This window comes from Artibeus jamaicensis, unplaced genomic scaffold, assembly GCF_021234435.1.
Source record: "Artibeus jamaicensis isolate MK-2021 breed Jamaican fruit bat unplaced genomic scaffold, CSHL_Jam_final contig_867, whole genome shotgun sequence".
In the NCBI taxonomy this organism is placed as follows: domain Eukaryota; kingdom Metazoa; phylum Chordata; class Mammalia; order Chiroptera; family Phyllostomidae; genus Artibeus; species Artibeus jamaicensis.
In genome coordinates, this window is record NW_026521995.1 from 5823903 (window position 1) to 5849077 (window position 25175).

The following is a 25175-nucleotide window of genomic DNA, read 5'->3' on the forward strand; positions in this document are numbered from 1 at the left end:
AAGTACTGATGCACGGCACATACAGAGAAATCTCAAAAACATTATAAAAGTGGAAGAAGACATACAAAGGAAGGTTATGGCTGTGGGCAGGTAGCTCAGTTGGTTAGAGCATTGTACCGATACACAAAGGTTACAGGTTTGATCCCTGGTCAGGGTACTTACAAGGACCAACCAAAAAATAAATGGAACAACAACAAAAAAATCAATGTTTCTCTCTCTCTCTCCCTCTTTCTAAAATCTATTTTTAATTGAGGAAAAAAAAAAGGATAGTAATGAATGATTCCATTTATATGAAATATCCATAATAAGCCAGTCCCTATGGATAGAAAGCAGACTGGTGGTTTTGCCAAGGACTTAGGAGAGAATACTGAACGACTACTGAACGGGCACGGGTTTCCTTTCAGGGAGATGCAGTGTTTGGGAGCCACGGAGGTGACAGATGCACAGCACTGCACATGTGTCTTTTAATTCTGAACTAACTGCCACTGAATTGTTCACTTTAAAACAACAAATTTGATGTTACATGGATTCCACCAATGAAATGTTAACGGGGCTGATGCATAATGCTGAGTGTATTAGAATGTATGGATGCACCCCAATTTGGTTATCTATTCATTACATTGATGAATATTTAGGTGGAATTCCATGTTTATTTATATGAATAAAACAGCTACGGACATGTCTGTATAAATATTTTTCCAGACAAATGTTTCATTTATCTTTAGTAAATTCCTAGGAGTGCCCTTATCATTTCATAAAACTAAGTGAAAAACAATACCAAAACATTACATATCAAAAATATAGCTGAACCAAAAATATAAATCAATTATAGATATTAAAGCAATGTTTTATCCTTCAGCTCAACAGACTTACACCGACAGGACATGTTACAAGGATAAAGAAGAAACTTTAAGAACAAGTATTAAATGCTAATTACTATATCAGCCAAATTGTATATGGAAATTAAAATAAGGATTTTTTAACACTCCTTCCCCTTCAAGGAACAATCATCTTTCTTACAGGTTTTCAAGAGTGAATCATGTGAGAGTAAAGAACTTTCTGACAAGCCACGGCAGAAATCGAGAGAAAACTCTAGAACCAGACTGCCTGAGTGCATAGCCCCTCCCTGCCATTTGCTGGTTGTACGAAAACTTCGTGCTTCAGGTTCCTCCCCTAAAAGTAGAAGTAATAATATCTGCCTCCCAACCCAAAAAGTTGTTGAGAGGATTAAATAAGTTGATCCATGGAAAGTCTTAGTACACTGCCTGACACAGTGTTAGTAGCTGCTACCGCCACCAGGCTATCACCATCATCACCACCAATCACCACCACCACCTCCATCAGCATCACCATCCCTACACCATCATCATCATCACCACCCCTACTTCCTAAAATAGGTTTAACAAAACTTCAGACACCTGTGGTTATTCTACTAAAACATACTAAAAATTTATAAAAATATGTAAATAACGAGAATATTTACCTACCTGAGAAACACAAATAGTTTAAACTATCGATACAGTTAAAAATGGATCCTAAATGGTTCAGTTAATACTCCTTTCCAAAGACATCAGAAGAGATCATGAGCTCAGTTAGTATTGCTGTATTTACAAGTAATGAAGGATGATTCTGATACTATACCACTATACCGTAGACTTAAACCTGCCCATAACAAAAATATCTTCTCACAACTTTTTATGTCCATATTTTAGTGTAATATTAATTTAAGAGAATAGATTTTCAACCTGTTAATGAAAACTAATGGCTTAAAATATACCCAGTTTTCTCAGCTTAACAGAATTTGCCTCTTCATGAAAATGAAGAACATTTGATATCTAAACACAGTGGGTACTGTACATCTGGTACAAAATGATGAAGCAGGCCAATCAGATTTTTCTCTCAGGAATTTGTATGCATGATAATTAGAGAGGAAGAAAAAAGGATACACTAAGGATTGTACTTTATACAAAGTCAGCTCAGGAAAAAATCATGCATAATAAAAATAAACTGTGAAAGTCATTCAAATCATCTTACAAATAACCGAGTTTGTGTTTTTAGAAGATCAAAAGCCAAGATTTTGTGTTGTTACTCTGTATTTACTAGTTTTTCAGGTCCTAATTCTAGTGTCTGTGGCTCCCTGGGTTTCCTTGACTTGACTTTGATTTTGGAAATGCCCTGTTGGTTTTTAGAATAAACACATCTTTCCTGAGGTGGTCTGAGGGAGTTTTTAATTCCTGCCACTAAAAGAGATTTGGTTATTAAAAAACTCTAATAGGCTATGGAATTGTTTATTCAGAAAAAAAGGCAATAAACAAAATATAAATTTTTACTATTGAGAAAATTCATAGAATCCCCAGTTACTTTTCATTTCTACTATTAAAATGCTTGAATACAAATTTTAAAGCCATAGTAAATATCCAATAGTTACTTAAGCAGCTAACAAATGACATAACATTTTAGCATAGCAATTTTCAACTTGTGTGCTGCAAGAATTTTTAAAACATGCAAGACTTGGATATTTAGTCAAGGGCATTGACCTCTTTTCCCTTAGACTGTCAAAGAAACAAATGACAAAAGCCAATACAACAACAGCCAGCCAGTGTGAATGAATCAAAATAACACTTTTTTTTGGGGGGGGGGTTCAGGTCAGCAAAAAATATTATTTTTGGTGTGCTATAGAATTTTCGTGATTAATTTATGTGTGCCATGAAATGAAAAAGATTGAAAATCACTGTTTTAGAACACTAATATATTCCTATGAATAAACAGAAAATTTTATCCATAAAATAAAAAATAACAGTAATTACAAACTTTCAATTATTTCTATTTTGATTATGAGTATTTGCTCCAGACATCTAAGGACAACAGGATATCAACAAATAGCAATTATCCAGAAGCAACTATTATCACCAAAAAAATATTTTTCTACCCTAACAGCTTTTTTTCCGTTGTAAATTTATTTGCATTACTGTGTAAAAAACTAACCAACAGAAATAAAACATAAATTTTTAAAAAACCAAGAAAGTTATATAGGATATAAGAAACAGAATGGAAAATTGGGTAAGAAGAAGAATCAGAAAATTACGTGGCAAAGAGATTCCCCTCTACTGACAAAAAAAAAAAAAAAAAAGAATACCAAAACAAAATCTTTCCATTGTTTCACTGAATACTGGCATTTCAGGACCAACCAAAGATCCTTCAAGAGGATCTCTTAAAAGTCTGAATGCAATTCTGGCAATTACTGTCTCTCCAGTGGTTCTCGGCTTTGACTCAGATCATCACACTAGAGGCTGGGATTCTATTTAATTAAAACAAGAGTCACATAAAAGGATTTCGTAATCTCAGTATGTCTGAAAATAAATTTTAAAAGAAGTGAGATATTTAAAAATCATATGTGGCTCAATTAAAATAATAAATTATATGTAGCCTGTCTCTAAACAGGTTATTCTAAAAGCAGATCTATTAAGAATTGTGCACACGTGAGAAGTTTTCCTCACACCGAGTATGATCCGGCAGTTGGCCAGTTTGATTAGCACGGTATATTACAAGTACTATCCTTTAGCCCAGTAGGCCTCTGGGCACAAGCCAGAGCAAAGCAGGGCGTGCATTTACGGGTATTGTGTATTTTCACCTATTTTAAGTGTATAGTGTTTCCATAATGCGTAAATTGTGAAACTTCCATTTCAGTGAAGATGATGCTTTCAAGAACCTTTCTGTCATTCCATCGAGTTCCCGGCGCCCCTTTGCTCTCAGTACTCTGCTGGTCCTAGGCAATCACTAATCTGCTTTCTGTCACTGTAGATTAGTTCTGTCTCTTCTAGAATTTCTTCTGAATGGAATAATACAACATTTACTTTTTTGTGTCTTTCACTAGGCACAATATTTTTAAGAGTCATTACATTGTATGTATAGGTACTAATACTACTACCTTCTTTTTTGCTGAGTAGTTTTCCCTTTTATGGATATACTACAAATTGTTCATCCACTCACCTGCTGATAAACCTTTGTAATACTGATTTCAGATTTAAAATCTAGAAATGGTTATTTTAAGGGTTAAAATGAGAGAAAATAGTTTCTTTCAGCACTATCAAAAGTAATCTGAAAGTGTAGGGCCAGGCAGGACCCTTTATAGTTGTTGCTGTTGTGCAAGATGGGCCACTTCTGTGTCACCATCTGTCAGGCACCAGGGTTCAGGAAGAAGTCCAAATGTTACTTGACATGGGTGAGAAATATGCATTAGTGAGGAAAGGAAAGTTTATAAAACCAGGATCAGCAAGAGAAAAGAGGCCATGGGTTCTCGATCTCCCCATCACCCTACAGAATACAGTGTGCCGATGCCCAGACAACCCCCTGGACGCACAGCCTCTACAGCCTCACACCTGTCATGTGCTCATCTTCAGTGGGAGAAATATGCTTTCTAGTATATGTAGAAGGACGTAGTTATAAAACTTTCCACAGATGACTATACTCGTATATTCTTGCTCAAAATGCATAAATTCAAACTAATGATGAGAAAACATCAGGCAAACACCAACTGAAGGGCACTCTACAAAATACTTGACCTGTACTCTTTAAAAGTATCAAAGACACGAACTATGGGGAGGATGAGGCACTGGAGAGACTAAGAGGCCATGACAAGGGCATGTGATAGAGAATCCTGGGACAGAAAGAGGACACTGGTAGAAACACTGGTAAAAATCCAAATAAAGTCTGTAATTTAGGTAATAGTATCAGACCAATGCTAATTTCTTAGCTTTGTTAATTGTACCATGGTTATATAAGTGTTTAACATTAGGGGAAGTATATATGAAAATTCCTTTATATATACTGTGGCGACGTTTTTAAGTCTAAAATTAAAAGTTTTTTAAAATGTTTTTTTTATTGCATCTAAATTTTAACTCAAAAAAGTTCATATAAAATTAAAACAAAACAAAAGTAAATGTAAGTTAGACTACTTAATTGAATAATAATCTCAGAATTACTTTCCTCAAAATCATGGCATATCCCCTCATAAACACTAATATATAATTAACAATAAAATCATCACTTGTTCAAATTATGATGAGACAATGAATTCATAAAACTTTGAAATCTACAGTAAAAATGCTTAATTTCTATGACCATCACTTCTAAGAATTGTTATATATTTTAACTCCAAAAACTGTATAACCTTATTTAGTGTTACTTAAAGGACAGAAACAAATGAATAGAAAAACATTCAGAGAAAACTTAAAACTTTTATAGCATACCTCCTTTGTTGCCATTTTCTTCATCCTACAAAATAAAAAACATATCCATATATAAATACATATTTATAAACCCTTGCTATAAATTGTAGCAAGGCTCAGTCCAATTCAAACTGCCCTCCCCCAAATTTGCCAATTACAATCTCATTAACAGTGCCTTTTGCCAGAATGATGGGGTCTTCATAAAAGAGAAATAGGAAGAGTATGGCTGAAGCCAACTTAGAAGGAAGACATCAAGAGTTCAGTTTCTGACACTGAGTGTGGAGACACCCACGGTGAAGGTGTCAAAAGCAGGCAGCTGGAGAGATCGATCAACAGCTTGGGAGAAAGGGCTAGGCTAGTCATCACTCGCTAGACTACCCTTTTAAAAAATGTGCCTTTAGGGTCTATTACAGGACCCAGAAGTGTCTTTATATAAATTGAGTGGCTCTAAAATGCTATTTGTTTAGTTTCTTGTATTCCATTTTGAGGTTTATCTATTTGTTACCAGGCTGTCCTGCTACTATTTACCCACTTCTAGCTGGGAAATCAGAAAGGCAACTTTGAAAAACTAGTATACAAATACATTTATTCAAACATTTGTTGAGCCTCTTACATGAAAGCTACAATCTACTGTAGAAAAAAAAGACATTTAGTAAAGGGCTGATAATTTATTATACAACTTTGACCTTTATTTTGGCTGCCCAAATACACAGGGTGGGACAAAAATAGGTTTACATTTGTGAATAGGCAAAACACAGTTTATTATTGTGTTATTAGTAATTAATTATTGTACTATTTTCCATATGAATTAAACCTGCTTTTGTCCCAGCTGCATATATTTTTTCCTGGTTATAAACTTTGTTCTGAGACTGGTAAGGTTGCTGGCCAAGTGACATAATTAAGACATTATTATATAAATTGCACATTTACTAAAAGCTATACAATAAGAAATTTTTTAAATCTTTAAAATGAATGAACAAAATTTCATAATTAAAAAGGAAACAATTTCAATATATGTATTTTCCACGTAAAATGTACAAGACAGACCTATTGGCAAATATACCTGTTATATAATCTTAGCATTAACTCCTAAGGTTTACTAAGTGATTACTCTATACAACTCCTGTACTAAGTGTTTTACACATATCATATCATTTAAACAACAAAACAATCTGTGAGGAAGATGCTGTGACTGTCTGTAGGTGACTGACCCAAGGTCACGGAGCTACCGAGGGGCAGACACAGGATGCAGCCCAGGCTCTTTCGACTCTTCTGCTGTTAACAATTATACTGTGTTACTTAAGCTTCTGGAAGTGTTTTCCAATAACAGAAGTAATAATAATAATGCATCATTACGTTAACCTCTGTTTGGTGAAACTGTTATAAAATTATACTAACTCTATGTTCATCATGACCAAAAGCTCTTCTTCAAAACAAAATAAAAAGACAAAAACAGATTCAGTGTTAATAGGGACTTAAAGGAGAGGGCTCCTAAACTGGCACACACCCTCGCAGGCGCCCTAACACATAAGGAATACTATGTTAGACATCTTGGGGTAAATAGATTCTCGGAAAGTCTAGTTCAGTAGTTTTATAGACATTTCAGGAACCCCAAAATGGCAAATTTTAATTCCAAAAGTAGTCATTGTTGGTAACTTAAAAACTATTCAGCACTTTAAGAAGCTTACCCTTTAAGACTTTTTTACTGGAAAGATATAATAAAGGGTGTGGTCTCCAGAAGCTATTTGACACTAGGTTTTAAAAGATAGCCTTAGAGTCAAGAAATTTTGAGTTAGAAAGGGTTTTCTAATCTTCTAATTTAATTCCTTCAAATTAAAATGGATATCTAGAAGACAAAAGAAGTTTAAGGGGCTTGGCCAAAGTCTCACAACTCTTACAAATATCACTCTTTCTTATACTGTTGTACAATAGCTAAGCATTAGGCATTCATCTTGGCAAGTTAAAATCCTGGGTCCACAAATTACTCATTACATGACTCAGACCAGTTTTCAGTTACATTCTACAGGGCTAATAACAAGAGAAGTAACGCTCATAAAGAATGGTAAAGAACACAGAGCACAGACTCAGTGTGTCAGCCGCCACTGTAATTATCCCATGCTGCCCCTCATCAGCACATGTTACTACTATACACTGAATCATATAAATGTAATTCAGCCTGGTAAGAAGCTATGTTTACATATTCTGATTTGCCATTATATTACATATCTTCAAGTCAGGTATTATTCTAATCCTAATAACTTTTTATAACTGCCAGAATATTTTAATAAACTATTTCCTCTCTATTCTCTGCCCAGAAAACTCACCACCCTTCTAGACAGTGGAAAAATAGCTACAAGATAGAAAAAGTAGAATGATTCAGAATTAGAAATACTAAGGAAAAAAAAAGATTTGGAGTTAATAACTTTTCAGAGAAAATTAAAATTTCTGCTCTAGAAGGTAGAAAAATACTTAAAGAAATATAATAAAAATGAAAATATAACACTTCTAAGACAGAAAGAATAAGGGGACAATGAGAGGAAGACAAGAAAGAGGAATAGCTTTGTTTTTGTTTCAAGTTACTTTAATTATTTCCCTTACCTTACATGAAAACTGAATTGCAGACTCCGGGGGATAAACAATAAAATGCCTTAATGTAAAACCAAAACCTTGAGATGTTCTTTTCAACATAACTGTTTTGGGACCTGGCCAGGAGAATGTTTCATCTTCAGATGGTGATACAGTTTCACTTTGTTCTTTTCCATCTTTCCTTTTTGATACCTAAAATGAAAAGATACTGACATGTTAACTACTAACACAATGTACTTCCTCACTTAGAAAAAGTTAAATATAAAAAATATAATACCTGAAGGCAGATATAATCTTAATAGAGAAAAAAAAATATTCTGGTACAGGAACTATACACATTAGCACAAATCATGCAGAGCACCAAAAACCAATTTGTTTTCTAGAAAGGGGTGCTATGAAAAGATAATCAGAAGAAAGAATGCTTGGAAACTAGAAATTTAACAGCTAAAATTTAAATTCTGTGGGAGAAATGAAAGATAACACCAAGAAAACCATGTAGAGCACTAAGGACTATGAAGCTACGAACAAAGAGACGTGAAACTCTTACCAAGCACAAGTACTAGAGCTATTGTTACCAGACAGTCCAACAGCAACAAGGGATATTAGCAAATAAGATACAGTCTTCAGGTTCGGAGCGTAAATTTAGTATCCGCACAGACATCCTTCTACTGCCTTGGCCTTACCATTATTTGATCTCCTCTCCTCCAGTCTAGGCTTTTTCTCTGGTCATGACTGAAAACCATTCATAACCTCAAATCCAGGGTTCTAGTCTTCATTCCTTCTCATACCCCAACCCCTGTGATTCATTCTGAGCTGACCCTACCACCCCATATCCTCATTTCCCTCTTAAGCCAGCTTTAATTCATTCGTCTGCCTTCCTCTAACTTCCTCAAAGTCACCTAACCCTAGATAAATCAATGCCTACTCTGAGCCTGCACCTATGGAGCTGAATAGGAGTGGAGAAAAAAACTAAGCTGTTTTCACTCTAAGTTCAAGACTACTAACCTCTAGAGTCATTAGTGTTAACTGTCAATGATAAATCTTTCCAGCCTACTCAAACTCAATGACTAATTCATCCCTTCTCCCCCACTCTCACTTGCAGTTGATGACCCTGCTCTCTACCACACTGAACAACCCAAGCAGTAAGATGACAACTTAATAGCCTGTGCACTGACCCACCTGCCTGCAACGGTGCCCTTGTTCTCCTGTCTTCCCTCCCATTACAATGGCTGAACTTGCCAGCCTTCGAAGGCCCACCACTTGTGTACTAGATGCCACTCCCTCTCACTAGTCAAAGATACAATCTCACATCTCCACTCTCTCTTTTGTGTCATTTCTTCTTTACTGTATCATTCCCACCAGCATATAAACATTCTGTAAGTTCTTTAGTCTTAAAAAAAATCCTCTTGACCATACAGTCCCCTCCCAGTTATGTGTGTCTGCCTTTCTTTAGAAAAACAGTTACTATCTCTAATTCCTTTCCTCCCATCTTCTCTTGAATCACCTCAGATGAAGCTGTTGCCTCCACACTCTCCAAAACTGCTTTGTGGAGGTCACCTCCCACTAGCTAAAATGAATAGTGAGTCTCAGTTTTCATCTTTGATTTTTAAGTTGGCATAAGAATAACTTGTTCCTTGAAAGATTTTCAATCTACTTGACCTCCCGCACGGGTTTTCCTCCTGATTCATGGCTCCTTCTTCTCAGTCTCCTTCACTATATCTTCATCTGCTAAATTTCTGACCTTGGAAGTACCTAGGACTCAGGTGTCTGGCCTAGGTTTTGAAGATTTCATAGAGTCTCATGCACTACAAACCATCTATGAACAGACAACTCCTCAGTTGTTACCTCTGGTCCAGACATCTCCCCAGTCTAATAGGTGTGCCAAACTTAACATGTCTGCATCGATGCTAAGATTTTGCATTTCCCTAATGGCTAAGGATAAACATCTTTTCATGTGCTTAGTTGGCACCTCATTATATACTTTTAAATCACAAAGAATATTTAGGATTTGGTCAAGATACATGAACCTTTCATGTTACACCTGAGGAAACTGAGGCCCAGATTAGTTAAAGTGATTTATTCAAGATTGACTAGTATCAGGGCAAGAAGTAAAATTATGGTTTTATGAATCTGAAACTAGAATATTTCTCCTGTTTCATCATCTATTCTATAGTCTGCATAGATTTCCCTCCTCTGAACCCATTGCTCTTTGATCTACTTTATTATATTTTTCATTTTTATTTTTCTGCAGGACTTTAATTTTAGCACTACAAAAAATTTCACATTATTAAGTTTATTTCTGGTACATTACTATGCCTTGGCCTCCCAGCTCCCAAACACATTCAAGTTTTCTTTCTTCTTCCTTTGAATCAGATGGATAACTCTCTTGGATCATGGTTTCACACATCGTTCTCAAATGAGCCGACTGTGTCTTGCTCTACTAAGTTTTTCACAAAAATGGAGAAGATAGGCTGAAATTAAAGCAAGTTCTTTTTCTGCCCCCTGCAAACTAAGATTAAGATTTTTGAATGCAACATGGCTTAGGTGTCTCAATTATTCCATCCTCCCCAAAGCATCACACTGAATCCTCTCCAGTCTCCTCACTGTTCCCTACAGGAAAAAAGGGAGGCAATACTTCTTTCTACATAGATAAAAAAGCTGAAAAGAAATATGCATATGTGCCTTTTTCACTCCTTCTACTTATCCACAGAGGCTTTTGACCTACTGGATTTCTAACAAGGACAAATGCAGGCACACAGGGAGGGACGCTGTTGTCACAGAGTTCTCTACTTGAGAAGATTCCCTTAACACATAACTCTCTATACGTGTCTCACCTTCCCACCAGGAGCACCCAAGCATGTACCGACAGCATCGGGGTGCAAGAAGCCATGAAGTGACTGGAGTAAGAGCAGTTAAAAATTCCTGTGGACTAAGAACTGTCATTTGATTCCCTTAAAAATCTTCACAAAAAAGTCACTTGGTTGAGTAATAACTCAAGGTTAAGAGAAACCAAAATAAAGCATAAAAACTGACTCCATAATACCTAGATAAAACAACCAGACAAAGCAACCAGAAAGAGGAATGAGACAACATATACGGGGGAAACACTAATCATACAACAATAAAAGTAATAAAAACCTCATAGAAGGAAATGCAAACTAGCACGAGGGCCTTTCCAGGAATGTTCTAAAAGTAGATTGCAATGAAAGTCCACAACTGTGTAAATTTACTATAAACCAGTCAAACACATACTTATAATGGGTGAATTTTATGGTATGGAAATTATACTTCAGAAAAGACATTAAAAAAAAAAAAAAAAACTTCTCACAGGTAAAAAGTACAAAGTCTAAATGTTAGCCAGAGGTGAAAGACACAGGCTGCCATGAAAGTAAGCAGGATTTAGGAAAAAATACCTGTATGCATAATACATATATAGCCTCTAACCTACCTTTTGTAATGATTTGTACTTTAAGTAGAATGGGCATAGAGAGCTTCCTCCCAGGAATCTTTCATGAAGGAGGATCAGAAAGTATCCTGTATTCAAACGGAAAGGTTCTAATATTGATTCCATCCTATCCCTAAGATTATGAGGCCTACTTCTATGGATTCTTTGAAAGCATTTTGTTATATAATATTTTTTATATAATCATAGTAGTACCAGCTCCTTAAAGTAAGGTTTTTTTCCTTATTTCAGGGCCAGATTTTTCATGCTGACGCAATACCTTTTAAGATGTCATTTCCTAAGAAATGACAGGCTTTGAATGTGTGGGCCCTTGAAATTTTTTCTTTTATATAGTTGAACTGTTGAACTATTACAGTTATGATAGTTAACTGGCTTGATGTTTTTTCTTCTATTACCTGGGGTAATGGCATGCACCGGGCAGGTGGGATCAGAGCACGGACCCTGGAGCCACACTACCTGGGCCCTGATCTTGCATTTACCAGCTGTGGGTCTTGGGCACGTCCCCTAACACATCTGTGCCTCGGTCCCTCAACTTTACTATGAGGATGATATTACAGTACATACTTATGTTTCCTGTAAAGATTAAATAAGTTAAAGTGTGTAAAATGTTTAAAATAGTACATTGCACACAGTAAGCACTACATAAAAATTAAATGAAAAAAAAACCAACAACCCACAGGTTACCAATACATAAGGGCTTGTTTTAAAAATAGATTACAATAACACTTTTCATACCTCAGGAGAACAATGTATAAAATGCAATTTTTTATCTGAGGAAAGACAAAATCTTGCACATCCATAAAATTTTTTATTAGATTTTTAGGTATATCATTAATTCTAAATGAGAAATAAGTTCACGATGGCTGGGCAATTTCTAAAACAAAACAAAACAAAAAAACCCACAATTTATACATGATACAGCTAACCTTATCTGCCTGCTCTATGCCACACTTGGAAAGGAAATAATATGATTTTTAAACATTTATATATTATTTATCTTTAAACTACTTTCTCCACAGTCCTAATGCCACAGAGAATTACTCTTATAGCAAATTATTCCTCACATAGGGAATTTCTTTAATGTGGCATTTCTCTGCAAAATATTTTAGCACAAGCAGAAATGTGAAATTTTTAATAAAAAGGTTTGTTTGTTTGAAATAAAAGGCTCTTGACTAAGTTCTTATGTACCTGGCATCTCCTGACTTTTTCAGCTCCTGTTTATGGAGTCTGCCAAGATCTGGGTGTCTTTTTTGTTGTTGTTTGTTTCTTTTTGGCTATTCCAAGTTGGTAACAATTGGAACTACCTTGATGTTGAATATATAAATATATTTTTTTCTAAGAACTAGTTCTGATTTTAGTGGATATTTCAATATTTAAAGCATGACCAAAGAAATTTTAACACTCTGATGACTTCAAGTTGAAAATCTAGAAGATTTAACTCCAAAACATCTTAAATTAAACACAAACTTAATTTTTAAAAATATAACTGTAAGCCCTGGCCAGTGTGACTTGGTTGGAGCATCCTCCCATAGACAAAAAAGGTTACAGGTTCAATTCCCAGGTCAGGGCACATACCCAGGTTGTGGGTTAGCTTCCTGATCAGGGCGCCTAAAAAAGGCAGCCAAAGAATGTTTCTCTCTCACATCAATGCTTTCTCTCTCTCCCCCTTCTCTCTCAAAAAGCAGTAAAAAAAAAGTTCTTGGGTGAGGGTTTAACAAATAAAATAAAATAATAAAAATATTCATATAACCCTTAAAATTTCCATATATTTTTAAAAAATATTTTATTTATTAATTTTTAGAAAGGAGAAGGGAAGGAGAAAGAGGGAGAGAAATACCAATGAGTGATCACCTCTCAAGCACCCCCTACTGGAGACCTGGCCCACAACCCAGGCATGTGCCCTGACTGGGAATCAAATTGGCAACCCTTTGGTTTGCAGGCCAGCACTTAATCCACTGAGCCATACCAGCCATGGCTTAAGTACATTATTTACTTGGATATTCATTTATCTAAGTTGACTATTGATATGGGTCCTTCTGCTGCTAGTGTCTACTTTTTACATATTTTCTTGTAAAGAAGCTCTATTACCGGGTAATATAATAGTTATTTTCAGAAGCTCCTTGGTTTTTCATACAAATAAAATCTGCTTACTATGAATCAGAGAACAGATTGTATCTTTAAAAACAATGATCTCCCTATCCTTTGGGCACACAAGAGTCTCCAAATTAAGAGTCAAGCATGCATTTCAGGTTTTTCTATAGCTACCAATGAAATTATGCAGTGCCCTGTGAGCAGACATGAGCTATACTGAGCATGTATGTGTACAGGCTACAGGAGGGATAGATGAGCACAGGAGGTCAGACCCATGTCATAAGGTTGTACCTTTTTTCTAAAGCATTGTAGTAATTTAGAAAAACAGAGACTCATCTCATTAAATATATGTGCAACAAATAACTTTCCCAAGTCTAAGTAAATTTTAGATTATCAATGATACTATATTAGAAACTGTAAATAGTTGACTCAGTTTCATTAACCTAAACTATAGAGACTAAATTATTTCATGGATCTTTATAGCTAGACGTTGGAGCTCATATAAAGCAACCTGATTATTCATCATTTTATAGAATAAAATACTGAGTCTCTGAGAGGTTAAGTAACTTGCCAAAAGTTATACAACTATTGGTGACCAAAAATATTCATTAGGGTTCAAACTGATGACCAGAAAGAGGTTGGGGCAAATGGAAAACCGATTCATAAAAGATGCTGAAATGCTTTCTTGTATGTGCAAAACTATATAGGTCTCTATATGCCGGCCAACTAAGAAGGCACCCCATGTCAGACATGAGTTATTCGCTTACTCACTAGTACTCAATGGATGTAGGCCATCATAGTATGGTATTTCCAGGAGAGCAAAAGTGTCCTGATACTAGCTAAGTTCTGTCCTACGAGAATCTAAAGGAAAAAGGAAAAAGTGAACAGGAAAAAGATAGGGAACTTAGATAAAGCATGAAAGGCACTTAGAATTATTGAATCGTAGAAGATTCTTTTTCTTTCCCTTACCTGTCATTGAACAATAGCTTAAACCAGATATTCAATGTATAAAATATCAAAAATACAGACTGCTGTTTGGGGAGAAAGGCAGGGGAGTATGCACAGAAACCTGCTCCATTCTGCCCATTTCTCAGCAACTCAAACAGTCTGTTAAAGAGCTTAAAAATCAGAGATCTAGTTCAACCAATTTATTTTACAAACACAGAAGCTAAAGCCCAGAGAGACTTGCTGATGGTCTGTCTCATAGCTCGTTAATGGCCTGGCTTAGACTAGAACCTATGTTTTCAGGCTCCTGATCCTGGAACTTTTCCACTACACAACACCACTAACAGGTTGGCTTTGCAATTTGGGCATAACAGCTAACGGGTAATGAACCATTCCTTTCCCTTTTATTTATATTTATATATATAATGATATATATATGAATATATATGAATGATATATATATGTTCATTAAAGACAAATCAGAAAACAAAGCTAAGTAAAAAGAAAATAATTTAACTCTCTACTATCCTCCCTCTAGAGAAAATTGGTATCATTACTTTGGTGTATATATATCCACCTAGACTTTTTCATATGCAAACATAAGAGGCCTGTCCAGAAAGTATCCAGCACATAATATGAAAAATAGGGACATTAAATGAAGAAGGTACAAGATACAAGAAATACTATACACAGGACAATGATGTCTCAGTCCCCTTCAAAGTAGGCACCTTGGGACCTCACAAAGTTCTCTCAGTCACCATTAGCTGCCCTGTCATATTTTCCTGAATCAACTGAGGGTCTGACAGGTCTGCCCTTTCAAAGGTGATCTCAGTTTGGGAAAAGCCAGAAGTCACAAGGCGCCAAATCTGGGCTGTAGGGGGCTGAGTCATCTGAGTGATTTGATGTTTCACCAAAAAATCTCTGCATGAGACGTGATACATGGCTTGAGGAAGCTGCCAACAATCACCACTTGCCCATAGCTATGGCCTTCTGAATAATTCAAATGGTTTCCTTGAAGGAATGTCCACGTGTAATGCAAAATTAGATGCAGATTCGTTGCTCTACTCACTCAGTCATTTTGAATGTGACAGCCACACAGTGCACATGCTCACTCAATGGCGTCTACCGCCTCCACTAACTAGTACAGTGAAGTTCTCATTGTTCACACATGCACATTCCAGTCCACTCTCCTTGGCTGCCAGGTTACACTGATGTTGTGCAAACCATTCCCATTATATTAACAAAACTGGATTTTTTCCAGACTGACCTTATATACATATACAGTTTAAAAAAATGCTTTTCTAATCCTTATTTTTATTTAATATGTTGAGTATCTTTGCATGTTAATATATAGCTACACTTTAAAGACTGCATGGCATACTATCATATGAATAAGTCATATTTTTATTTGTTCACTCCTATGTCATTTAGGGATGTATACTGTTCATTAAACTTTTTTATACCGCCACTATTATTATTACAACCACATTATAGGTCAATCTCTGAAAAATCATAACTAGTTCATTAGCATAAATTCCCAAGAATGGAGTTGTTGATCAAATAGTTATTTTTCGCTTGTTTTAGTTTTATACACAAAATTTCAGAGTTTCGCCTATAAAATTGGTAACAAAGTCATAAATCCACTGACAGCATATGAGACTGCTATAGCCATATACTAGCTAACATTAGGTAGTTTTGTTTTGTTTTTTTTATGCTCACTCCAGGACATGTTCACTGATTTTTAGAGAGGGGTAAAGAAAGGGGAAGAGAGGGGGAGGGAGAGAGAGAGAAATATTCTTAGGTTGCTGCCTCCCACATGCATCCCAACTGCGGAGCGAGTCCACAACCTAGGCATGTGCCCTGGCTGGGAATGACACCAGTGACCTTCTGGTGTATGGGACAACGGTCCAATCAAGTAAGCCACACCGACCAGAGCATGAGGAGTTATTTTTAAATGTTTACAATTATACTAGGATGAAAAATTGTTCTTATTATTTTAACTTGTGTTTCATTACTGAGGCTAAATGTCTTTGCACGGAACATCCAATTCTTAAAGACCTATAATATAAATTATATAGAAAAGAACATACAGATTGTCTCTAGCTTGTTTTCTTAAAGATTTATTTATTTATTTTTACAGACAGGGTGGGGAGGAAGAAGAGAGAAAGCAAAGAAAAGAAATATCAACATGAGAGGGAAACATCGACTGGTCACCTCTCACAAGTGCCCCAATGAGGGACTAAACCCGCAACCCTGTCCAGTGCCCCAATCAGGAATTGAACCAATAACCTTTTGCTCTGCAGGATGATGCCCAACCAACTGAGCCAGCCACGCTGGTCAGAGCTCTCTAGGCTTAAGATTGCATTACGAAAGAGCATGTTGTCACTGGAATTCAGAAAATAGTCCTCATACAAAATTATAAATAAGGATTCACCGTAATATCTTAAATCAGTAACAGAAACCAAAGGAAAATCCCTGGGAACTGTAAAGAAAATGGAAAATAATGAGGAACTCAGAGGTGACCACCTGGGGGAGCCACCCTCAATATGAGAGAACAGACAACAAGCCCCCTCCCCCCACAAAGAAGAAAGGTCCAATCGTCTCAAATTCAGATTAGTCTGAGCCCCAGGATGTACCCTAAGTTCAGGTGGCGACATCAGAGCAGGTCCATGTCGAGCAAAAACAAATGACATAAAGCGGGCTTATAACGTCCACGGTCCCTGGGGGAAGACAGGGCTCGGTGATGGAGCAACTCGGCTGCAATCCGATTGCTGATGTGGCAACGCACTGCCCACTGACGCCCTTTCGAATGCACACCGTCTCTAGGCTGAACTCTGTCTTATTTGTTCCCAAATCCCAGCTAAATAAGAAATTCCCAATGCAGGGGGTCCTTACATTATAACGTGTTCAAGAAAAGTTATGATTAAATATCAAAAGGTATTTTATACACATTTTAAAGGCATTGTGATACTTCCTATTTAAAGTAACCCTGGGATAAAGCCATTTGGAAAAGAATAAATTATTTTAATTATGTCATAATTTATGCCCCATGAAAGAATACATGGCCTTTCCATATAGTGTATTTCTGCTAACTACATTATAAACTGGATTTTTAAAATAAATAATATTTTTACTTAGAGAAAACGCTTTAATTGATCAAAACAGAAATGATTCAAAAATATATCAGAAAAGCAAAGCTGTAACAATTAGAACCCTCTAAAGTCATTTATGAGTGCAAACTGTTACGATTTTAAAGTAAGCACAAATACACCAGCTGTATATTATACAAGGAGGTTCTTAAAGTATTATAAAGTACATACAATACTCATAAAAATACAAATCCAACATACCATAAATTTCACTAAAAATTTATAAGTTACAAGTAAGAAACATTAATCGTTCAGATCAGACTGAACAGCCAAAGGGAACTGTGTATTTTTAAAAAGGGCTTTTTACATTCCTTTACTCTTTTGCTTTGGTTTTAGTGAAAATGTTCATGGTTACATGGCATGCCACAGGGCGTTTCTTTAAACACTAGCTGGCTGGATCAACTCCCAAATAAATTTCCAGATTTTTGTTAATGATATTGTTGTAGGAGTAAGTAAAATTTTCATTAAATAATTTCCATAGGAAGAAACAAGAGTTCATTTTCTTATAATCTTATCTTTTTTATTTGATTTCTCTATCCATTTTAGCACAGCTATTCTATTCATTTTCTGGATCTTCTATATTTAAAAATCTTTATATTCAAGTAGATGTCATCATTACAGAAAATACTAAGTAGTCCTTAAGGACTTCTGAGTGCTTTGGCAACTCAAATAGAGGATACTCAAGGAAACAATTACATGACAGTATTCCTATTCTTTTAACACTAAACTCTTAGAACTTAGATAACTTATCCAAGCTCTTACAGCTAGTGAATGATGGGCAAAAGATGTGAACAGATACTTCGAGAAAGAGAAAATGGAAATGGCCAGGAACAATAAGAAAAGATGCTCAACCTCATTAGTCATCAGGCAACTGCAAATTAAAAGCATAAGCTACACATACCAAAGTGGCCAAAAAAAATGCTTTTAACTGGCAATCCATTATGACAAGGAATTGGAGTGATAAGAATTCTCTAATTCTGCTGATGGGAGAGTAAACTGGTGCAACCACTTTGAAAAACTGCTTGGTAGTATCTGTTAAAATCTGGCCATAAAATATGAGTACCTGGTGTCCCAGTAACTTCACAATTAGGTATATACTCAACAGAAATCCATAAATAAAAAGCCACATGCAAAATATTGATAGCAGTGTTATTATAATGGCCAAAAGTTGGAAACAAGTCAAATGTCCATGAAGAGTACAATTAATAAATTGTAGTAAACTCATACAATGAACTACCATAAATAAATTTTTAAAGCTAATGCAACAACACGCATGAATTTCAAAGATAACAGTGAAAAAGTCAAATACAAAAGGGAATACAGAATATAATAATATTTACACTACAATTCAGAACAAGCAAACCCAGCCATGGTGATTATCTTTATAGGAGCATGGCTTAATGACTTCAAGGGGCGTAACAGAGGCTACTGACAAGTTCTATTACCATTATATCTCAATCAGAAACAATGGTCCGCCTGTTCACTTTGTAAAATTCACCCAGCTATATATTTATGATCTATAACATACCGCTATATTTCCACTGAAAATGTTTACATGTTCATCAAACTTGTTTGTGTTTGTTTAAACATGAATCTGATTACCCCAATGTCATGCTAAAACCTCTGTAATAGGCCTCCCATCACTGGGGAAGCAACTCCAAAGCCCTTCTACAGACCCTCTACGAGCCAGCCCTGGACAGGACTGTTCACAGACCCCCAACACAGAAACCTCCCGGCTGCCTCCAACCAACCAATCTCTTTTCCATCTGCAATTCCATCTAACTGAAGCACTGATATTCGTATGACTTGCTTCCTTAATTCATTTGGATTTTGTGTAACCATCACCTATCCGGAGAAGTGACTTTGGAGGAGCTTTTCCTGACTGCTACATCTAAAGTAGCCCCCCCATCACTCTACCCGGTTTTACCCCCCTCAAAGCACTCGTCACAATCGAAAGAATATTATACATATATTTGTTTATTCATTTGCTGTCTGTTTCCACCCTCTAATTTGTTTATTCATTTGTTGTCTGTTTCCACCCTCTAATTAAAATGTATGGTCAATAGGAGGAGTTTGTTTTGTTCACACAAAAACACTAGCACAATGTAGGTACATAAAAAATTGCAATGAATAAATAGTAAATGAGTATTTCCTTTTCCTGAAAAGGAGATTTTTATATTGGTAGTTATATACTTATTTCTGTGTTTATTTGCTTAATATCTGTCTCCCCTACTAATTATAATCTCTGGGAATACAGACACACATGTTCACCATGTCACAGGCAATACCTAGCATAGTAGCGGGGTGAAAATCAGCTGCTGAATAAATATGTACAGAAGCAAATGATATATAGCAATGTACCACTAAAACTTCATTTTTTCTAAGCTGTCTACCAATAGGCATGGTAATACCCTAGTCAGGATCTAAACATTAGTATTATAGCCTGAATGAAGCTCCTTTAATCTCAAGGCCCTAAAAAGCACCATTTCCCTGCATCCCCACGCATAGGCCATAATCACCAAATTAATAAATATTTTGACTGACCACGATTACTTAGGGTAAGCTTAACATAAACTCCCATTCCCTCCTGTGCATAAATAGTTAACAAAGAAGGCCTAAGACTGCTATCTTTAGAAAGGTCTGCTTACAAGGTTGGTCTTCGGCTGGCATCTGGGAATTTGGATTTCTGGATGGTTCTCACTCGTTCCTCGAAGTGGCTCAGTGTGTATAAGCTGTTAATGTGGTTTACGCTGAGCACCGCCTTCCTTGTGGGAGTCTGGAATATGGGTCCATGCTAATCAGAAGGTGCTTATGTGACCAGCCCCCAATAAAAACGTCTTGAATGAGCTTCGGTGGTGGACAACATTACACGTGCTATCACAATTTGTTGCTGGAGGAATTAAATGCGTCCTGAAAGCTTGGGCGTGGCTTTTGTTTTGTTTTGTTCTGAGTTTTGTCGCATACTCCTCTGCCCTTTACCGACTCTGCTGTGTACCCTTTGTTGTAATGAAGCATAGCTGTGAATATCACTACATGCTGAGTCCTGTAAGTCCGGTCAGCAAATTATTGAACCAGGGGGTCGTTTGGGGGCTCTCCAACACAACTCCCAATTCTGAAATGGATTACAGTCAATCACGACTGTAGAAAAACAGGAGAAAGAGAACAATGATCCCTGCCTTCTGATATTCGTGCCTATGTACAATCATCTCCACCGAGTGTGGACTGGACCTGGAGATTTCTTTCTAATGAATGGAATTCGGCAAATGCGATGGGTTGTCACTTCTAAGATTAGATAACAAAAGACTGTGATGTCTGTCTTGTCCACACCCTGGCCCTTTTACCCTGGCTCCTGCTTACGAAATAAGCTGCCATGTAGTAATCTGCCTTCTGGAGAGGCCCCTGGGACAAGAGGTGAGGGCAGCCAACAGCAGCAAATCACTGAGGCCCTTGGCCCAGCCACCTGTGAGGAACAAATCCCACCAGCAACCACATCAGTGATCCTGGAAGCAGATCCTTCCCAGGCAAGTCCTGAGATGACTGAAGCTATGGGTGTCCCCAGAGTGCAGCATTGTGCAACTTTCTGAACCAGAGGACCCAGTGAGGCCACACCTGGATTTCTGACCTGCAGAAACTGTGAGATAATAAATGTTATTGTTTTATGTCACTATTATTCTGCAAAACATTACTAACACATTCTATCACCTAAACCAACTAACAAGGCCAGACAACATACGCAACAATGGTTTCCAGACACTGGACATCACACAAGTAAAAAACAAAAACCAAGCAGGTCATACTGCCCTTAGCTTACTAGACAGTTTCAAGGCCTTGGTGCAGGGAGGGGCACTCGGGCAGGGCCCTGTGGTCTCCCTAAAGTTCAGTGAGGCCAAGGTGGCTGGAGTTCACAGGAAAGAGTAGGTAAGAGAACTAGAGAGAGGAAAGCAGCTCAGAGAAGGAGATCTGGACATGTGCCAAGGGGCCTCCCCACTCAGCCATAAGCCTGAGGGGAAAGAACCTCCAAAAGAATCATGGGACCAATCCCAGAAACTCGCACAGGAACAGTGCCTGTTTTCTCTTTCCTACCAGTCAGAGTCGGGAAAACCTAATCAGTGGAGGACCAGGCAAAACATTCTGAAGTCTACTGCCTCACTAGTGGGGCAAAATTAGCGTTCGACTATAAGCTGCTCTGGTCTCAGCCAATAAAGCCTAAATACATGACTCAAAAAAAGAAAAAAAAGAAGAGGAGGAGGAAGAAAGAAATTATATCCGAAGGAAACTCAGGGCAATGTACATACCAGTAAATGGAGAGTGCATCTGGGAGTGGATCTGTGGGTGTTAGTCAGGTAGAGAACAGAGTGGAGGGAAGGTTGAGATGGGGTACTCACTTCACACAGGGTTTAGCACTGAGGCTGAAGCTAAGACAAGAAAGGCTCAAACACACTATCAGGCTCTAGGAGGCTTAGAGAAAGTGAGATCCATATTAAATGAAGTAAAGATGCCAGACTCTGCTGGAAGAGACATATCTAAAAGCTAAGAGAACTGGACTTTCATTCAAGATGGTAGCATTGGTAAGCGTAGTTCACCTCCTTACTCAACAACATCAAACCCAAAATTACAACTAAACTACACAACAACCATTATTCAGAACTACCCGAAACAGAGCCGAATAGGAGTCCTACAACTACGAATTTAAAGAAGAAACCACACAGACTGGTAAGAGGATCCAAAATGTGGAATAGGCTGGTCTCGAACCCATGTGTGGCAATAAAAATTGGAAGAAGTATTTTGGGAGCAAGGGGTCTCAATGCCACACCAGCATCCGCCCCCTGAGCCCAGGGTTCCAGTGCCAGGAAGTAAGTCTCCATAACTTCTGACTGTAATACCAGTGGGGACTGAGGCTGTAAAAGACAAACTGATAGAGTCCCAGGAAGTTCCTCTTAAAGGGCCTGCACACAGATTTGCTCAGACTCATTCCCTCTGAGCTCCAACACGGGGGCAGCAGACTGAAAGGCAATGGAGACATATGAGGAAAACTGAAGGATCCAAAATCAGGGCAAGACCTGGGGGGGCAGCTTTTACCCCAATAAAAGTGCAGGCAGAGGCCACCGTTCCTTTTCTGAGCCCTCCCCCAACAGAGTGGGCTGGCGGGTGCCATATCCGGGTCTCTGTCAATCTGGTTCACACTGTTTGTTCACCCTGGTGATTACCTGAAGCTCTGCCCCACCCAAACTATTTTCAGTGGCTTTCTGTAAGAAATGCTTGAATTGGCTGATGCTTCAGATTTTCCTGAATTCTCTCAAATAAGCAGCATCTGGCCTCAGTGTGCCCCATGCCTATTGCTAAGCGGCCCCAGGGCTCGTCCCAGCAGCAGGTGGCCCCGGTTCACAGCTGGGACTTGCTTATGCACCTCCAAGGCCAGCACAATAGCAGCCAACTGCAGATTGCTTTGTAGCTTATGTCAGGTGGCCCCAAACAGAACAGAGGCAGTGGCTATCCTTGGCTTGTATGTCCTGCACCAGGTGGACAGTTACAGACCATGTCAGACCAATCACTACCGTAAGTGACACACTCAAGGGGTGGACTAAGCAGGCACCAGAGTCCGGCTGAAGTAAGTCCTACTCTGTGGAGTGGACCACTGCATAGCTGATCCTCCATGGTGTTCGGAGGTGAGTGCTCAGTGGTCACATCCAAGCCTTGCAGCAGATCTGAAAATAGACAGGGGAGGGCAAGAATAGTATGGGAAGTGTAGAAGCTAAAGAACTTATGACCCATGGACATGAGCTAAAGGGAGAAAATGTGGGTAGAAGGGGGTGTGCAAGGTGGAGGGGAATGAAGTGGGGGAAATAGGACAACTGTAATAGCATAGTCAATAAAATATATTTTAAAAAAGAAATAAAAGAATAATAAAGACTAAGAGAACTTAGCATGTTAAAATGGGTCTAATATAACAGTCCAAAAAACCCAACCTGCTCTGTTCCTCAGGGGGGCCAAGGACACTCCATTTACAGATGCAATACAGAGAGTCCTGATGTAGGCTGATCAGCTCCTCAGAGAAACCTGGTGCAGTCTGTCCCCTGCAAGCCAACACTGACAAGGAATACTGCTACAGACTCAGGCTTTTTGAGAAGCAATGAGGATGTTAGCAGAGGCCAGGCGGCAGCATTTAACATTCAGAGTCAAGGTAGAGAAATTTAAGTATGAGTGTCAAAATCAGAGTGGCTTCTAGGATGCCTGGCCCAGAATCTACAGATATGGGTACTAAAACACGTTGTTCCTCCTTACCAGTGCTCACCTGTCCCTGGGGAAGGCAGGTATAATGTCCCAGAACAGACGTCTCATTAAGCCAAGGGAAACTGTCTAGAGGAGGGGGCAGCTGGAGCTGCTAGCTACTGGGAGAGGGGTGAAATGGCCTTGCAAAGTGGATTTGGGCAAAGGGGCAAGGTGAGAAGCGATGGGGACATCAGGGGCAAATAAAGGGATGCCTTCCCGCAAGAGGAAAAGAAAAAAAAAGACCGTACTTTGGCTTTCTGTTTCCTTACCCTTTTGCCTAGCTGGCGCTTTCTGCCCACTTTCCTATCCCACCCTTTCTTCTCTCCCTATCCTTTTATCCCCTCTCATTCCACATTTTCTCCAGAACTCCCTAAAATGGCCACCAATTAGAAATATGCTTTTTTCATATTTTGAATGCAGCTTTATAATTCTAATTTTTGAAGTCGATGAGTTAAATGCTAAATCCTTCAACTAAGAAGCAGTATCATTTGAAAGTAAAATTTATACATTTTGGGGGGAAATTCAAAACATTCTGTTGATAAAGCTAGTAAAGTCTGTTGCTCTTATATTTGTTTATGTATGAACATTCACGGGAAAATTAGGTACCGCAAACTTCAATGCACTTACTATAACGATTGTATTAGATAACAGATTTTCACACTCATTCTCTAGACAAAAGTCAGTATAAGTCATATCCTACATAAGCAACTGTCCTCATCAGTCAAATAAACATGGTATAATACAGGAGTTAAACTGTCATTCCTCAAGTACATTGTAGTATATGTAGTATATAAGACAAAGCCTGCTTTCCTGAGAAATACTTTTTATTAGAACTGCAGAAAAGATGCACTGGAAATAACCGAGCCAGTTAATAGGTAAGAACACTTAAACCCAGAGAATGCACAGAATTGTTCAGAATCACACCACCTCGTAGTGCCAGAACAGGTGTGTACACAAGGGCCTCCATACTCAGTCAAGACTCTTTCCACCAGACCATCCAACTTCTCAAGTAAACTGTCTTCCCCAAAGCTGGGGAGGAGGTAACATTCAAAAGCTACTATTTTAAGTTCTCTTCTCCTGGCAATAAGTCCAAGAATCATCAAGAAGTCAAAACAGATTGGGTTTGCTGTTCCATTCCTCCGCATATCATTTAGTCTGCCCTTTTGTGATCTGCCTCTTCAGATATTTCCATTTTGTCTTTCTTACTCATTTAAGCCTGACTTCACCCATCAACCAGAGCCCCGAGGTAGACCAGCAACTCAAACATGGGTATGACAAAGAAGGTTAGTCACCGAGCCCTAAATTACAGATCCAGAGCAACTGGATGTTAACCATCAATAAGAACTAGATAGTGAACTAAGTACTAACCATTCGAATTAACCACTTTTCGAAACAAAAGCAATTACACGTTGTTAAAAGACATTAATGATGTTACTTTTTAAA

At 37.8% G+C, this 25175-nt stretch overlaps 1 protein-coding gene across 9 annotated transcripts in view; it reads right to left on the reverse strand.

The window, feature by feature from the left end:
* Window positions 1-25175, reverse strand: part of ARHGAP21 (Rho GTPase activating protein 21) — a 127752-nt gene that overhangs the window by 66316 nt on the left and 36261 nt on the right. For 7 of the 9 annotated variants that reach the window (XM_037125807.2, XM_037125803.2, XM_053673470.1 and 4 more), the window contains exons 3-4: window positions 7827-8006; window positions 5250-5274 (exon numbers count right to left, since the gene is read on the reverse strand). In XM_037125807.2, coding sequence (XP_036981702.2) covers window positions 5250-5274; window positions 7827-8006 — 205 coding nt within the window. Of the gene's footprint in view, window positions 1-5249; window positions 5275-7826; window positions 8007-25175 lie in introns of those variants that run through there. The other 2 variants (XM_053673471.1, XM_037125810.2) reach the window with 2 other exon arrangements.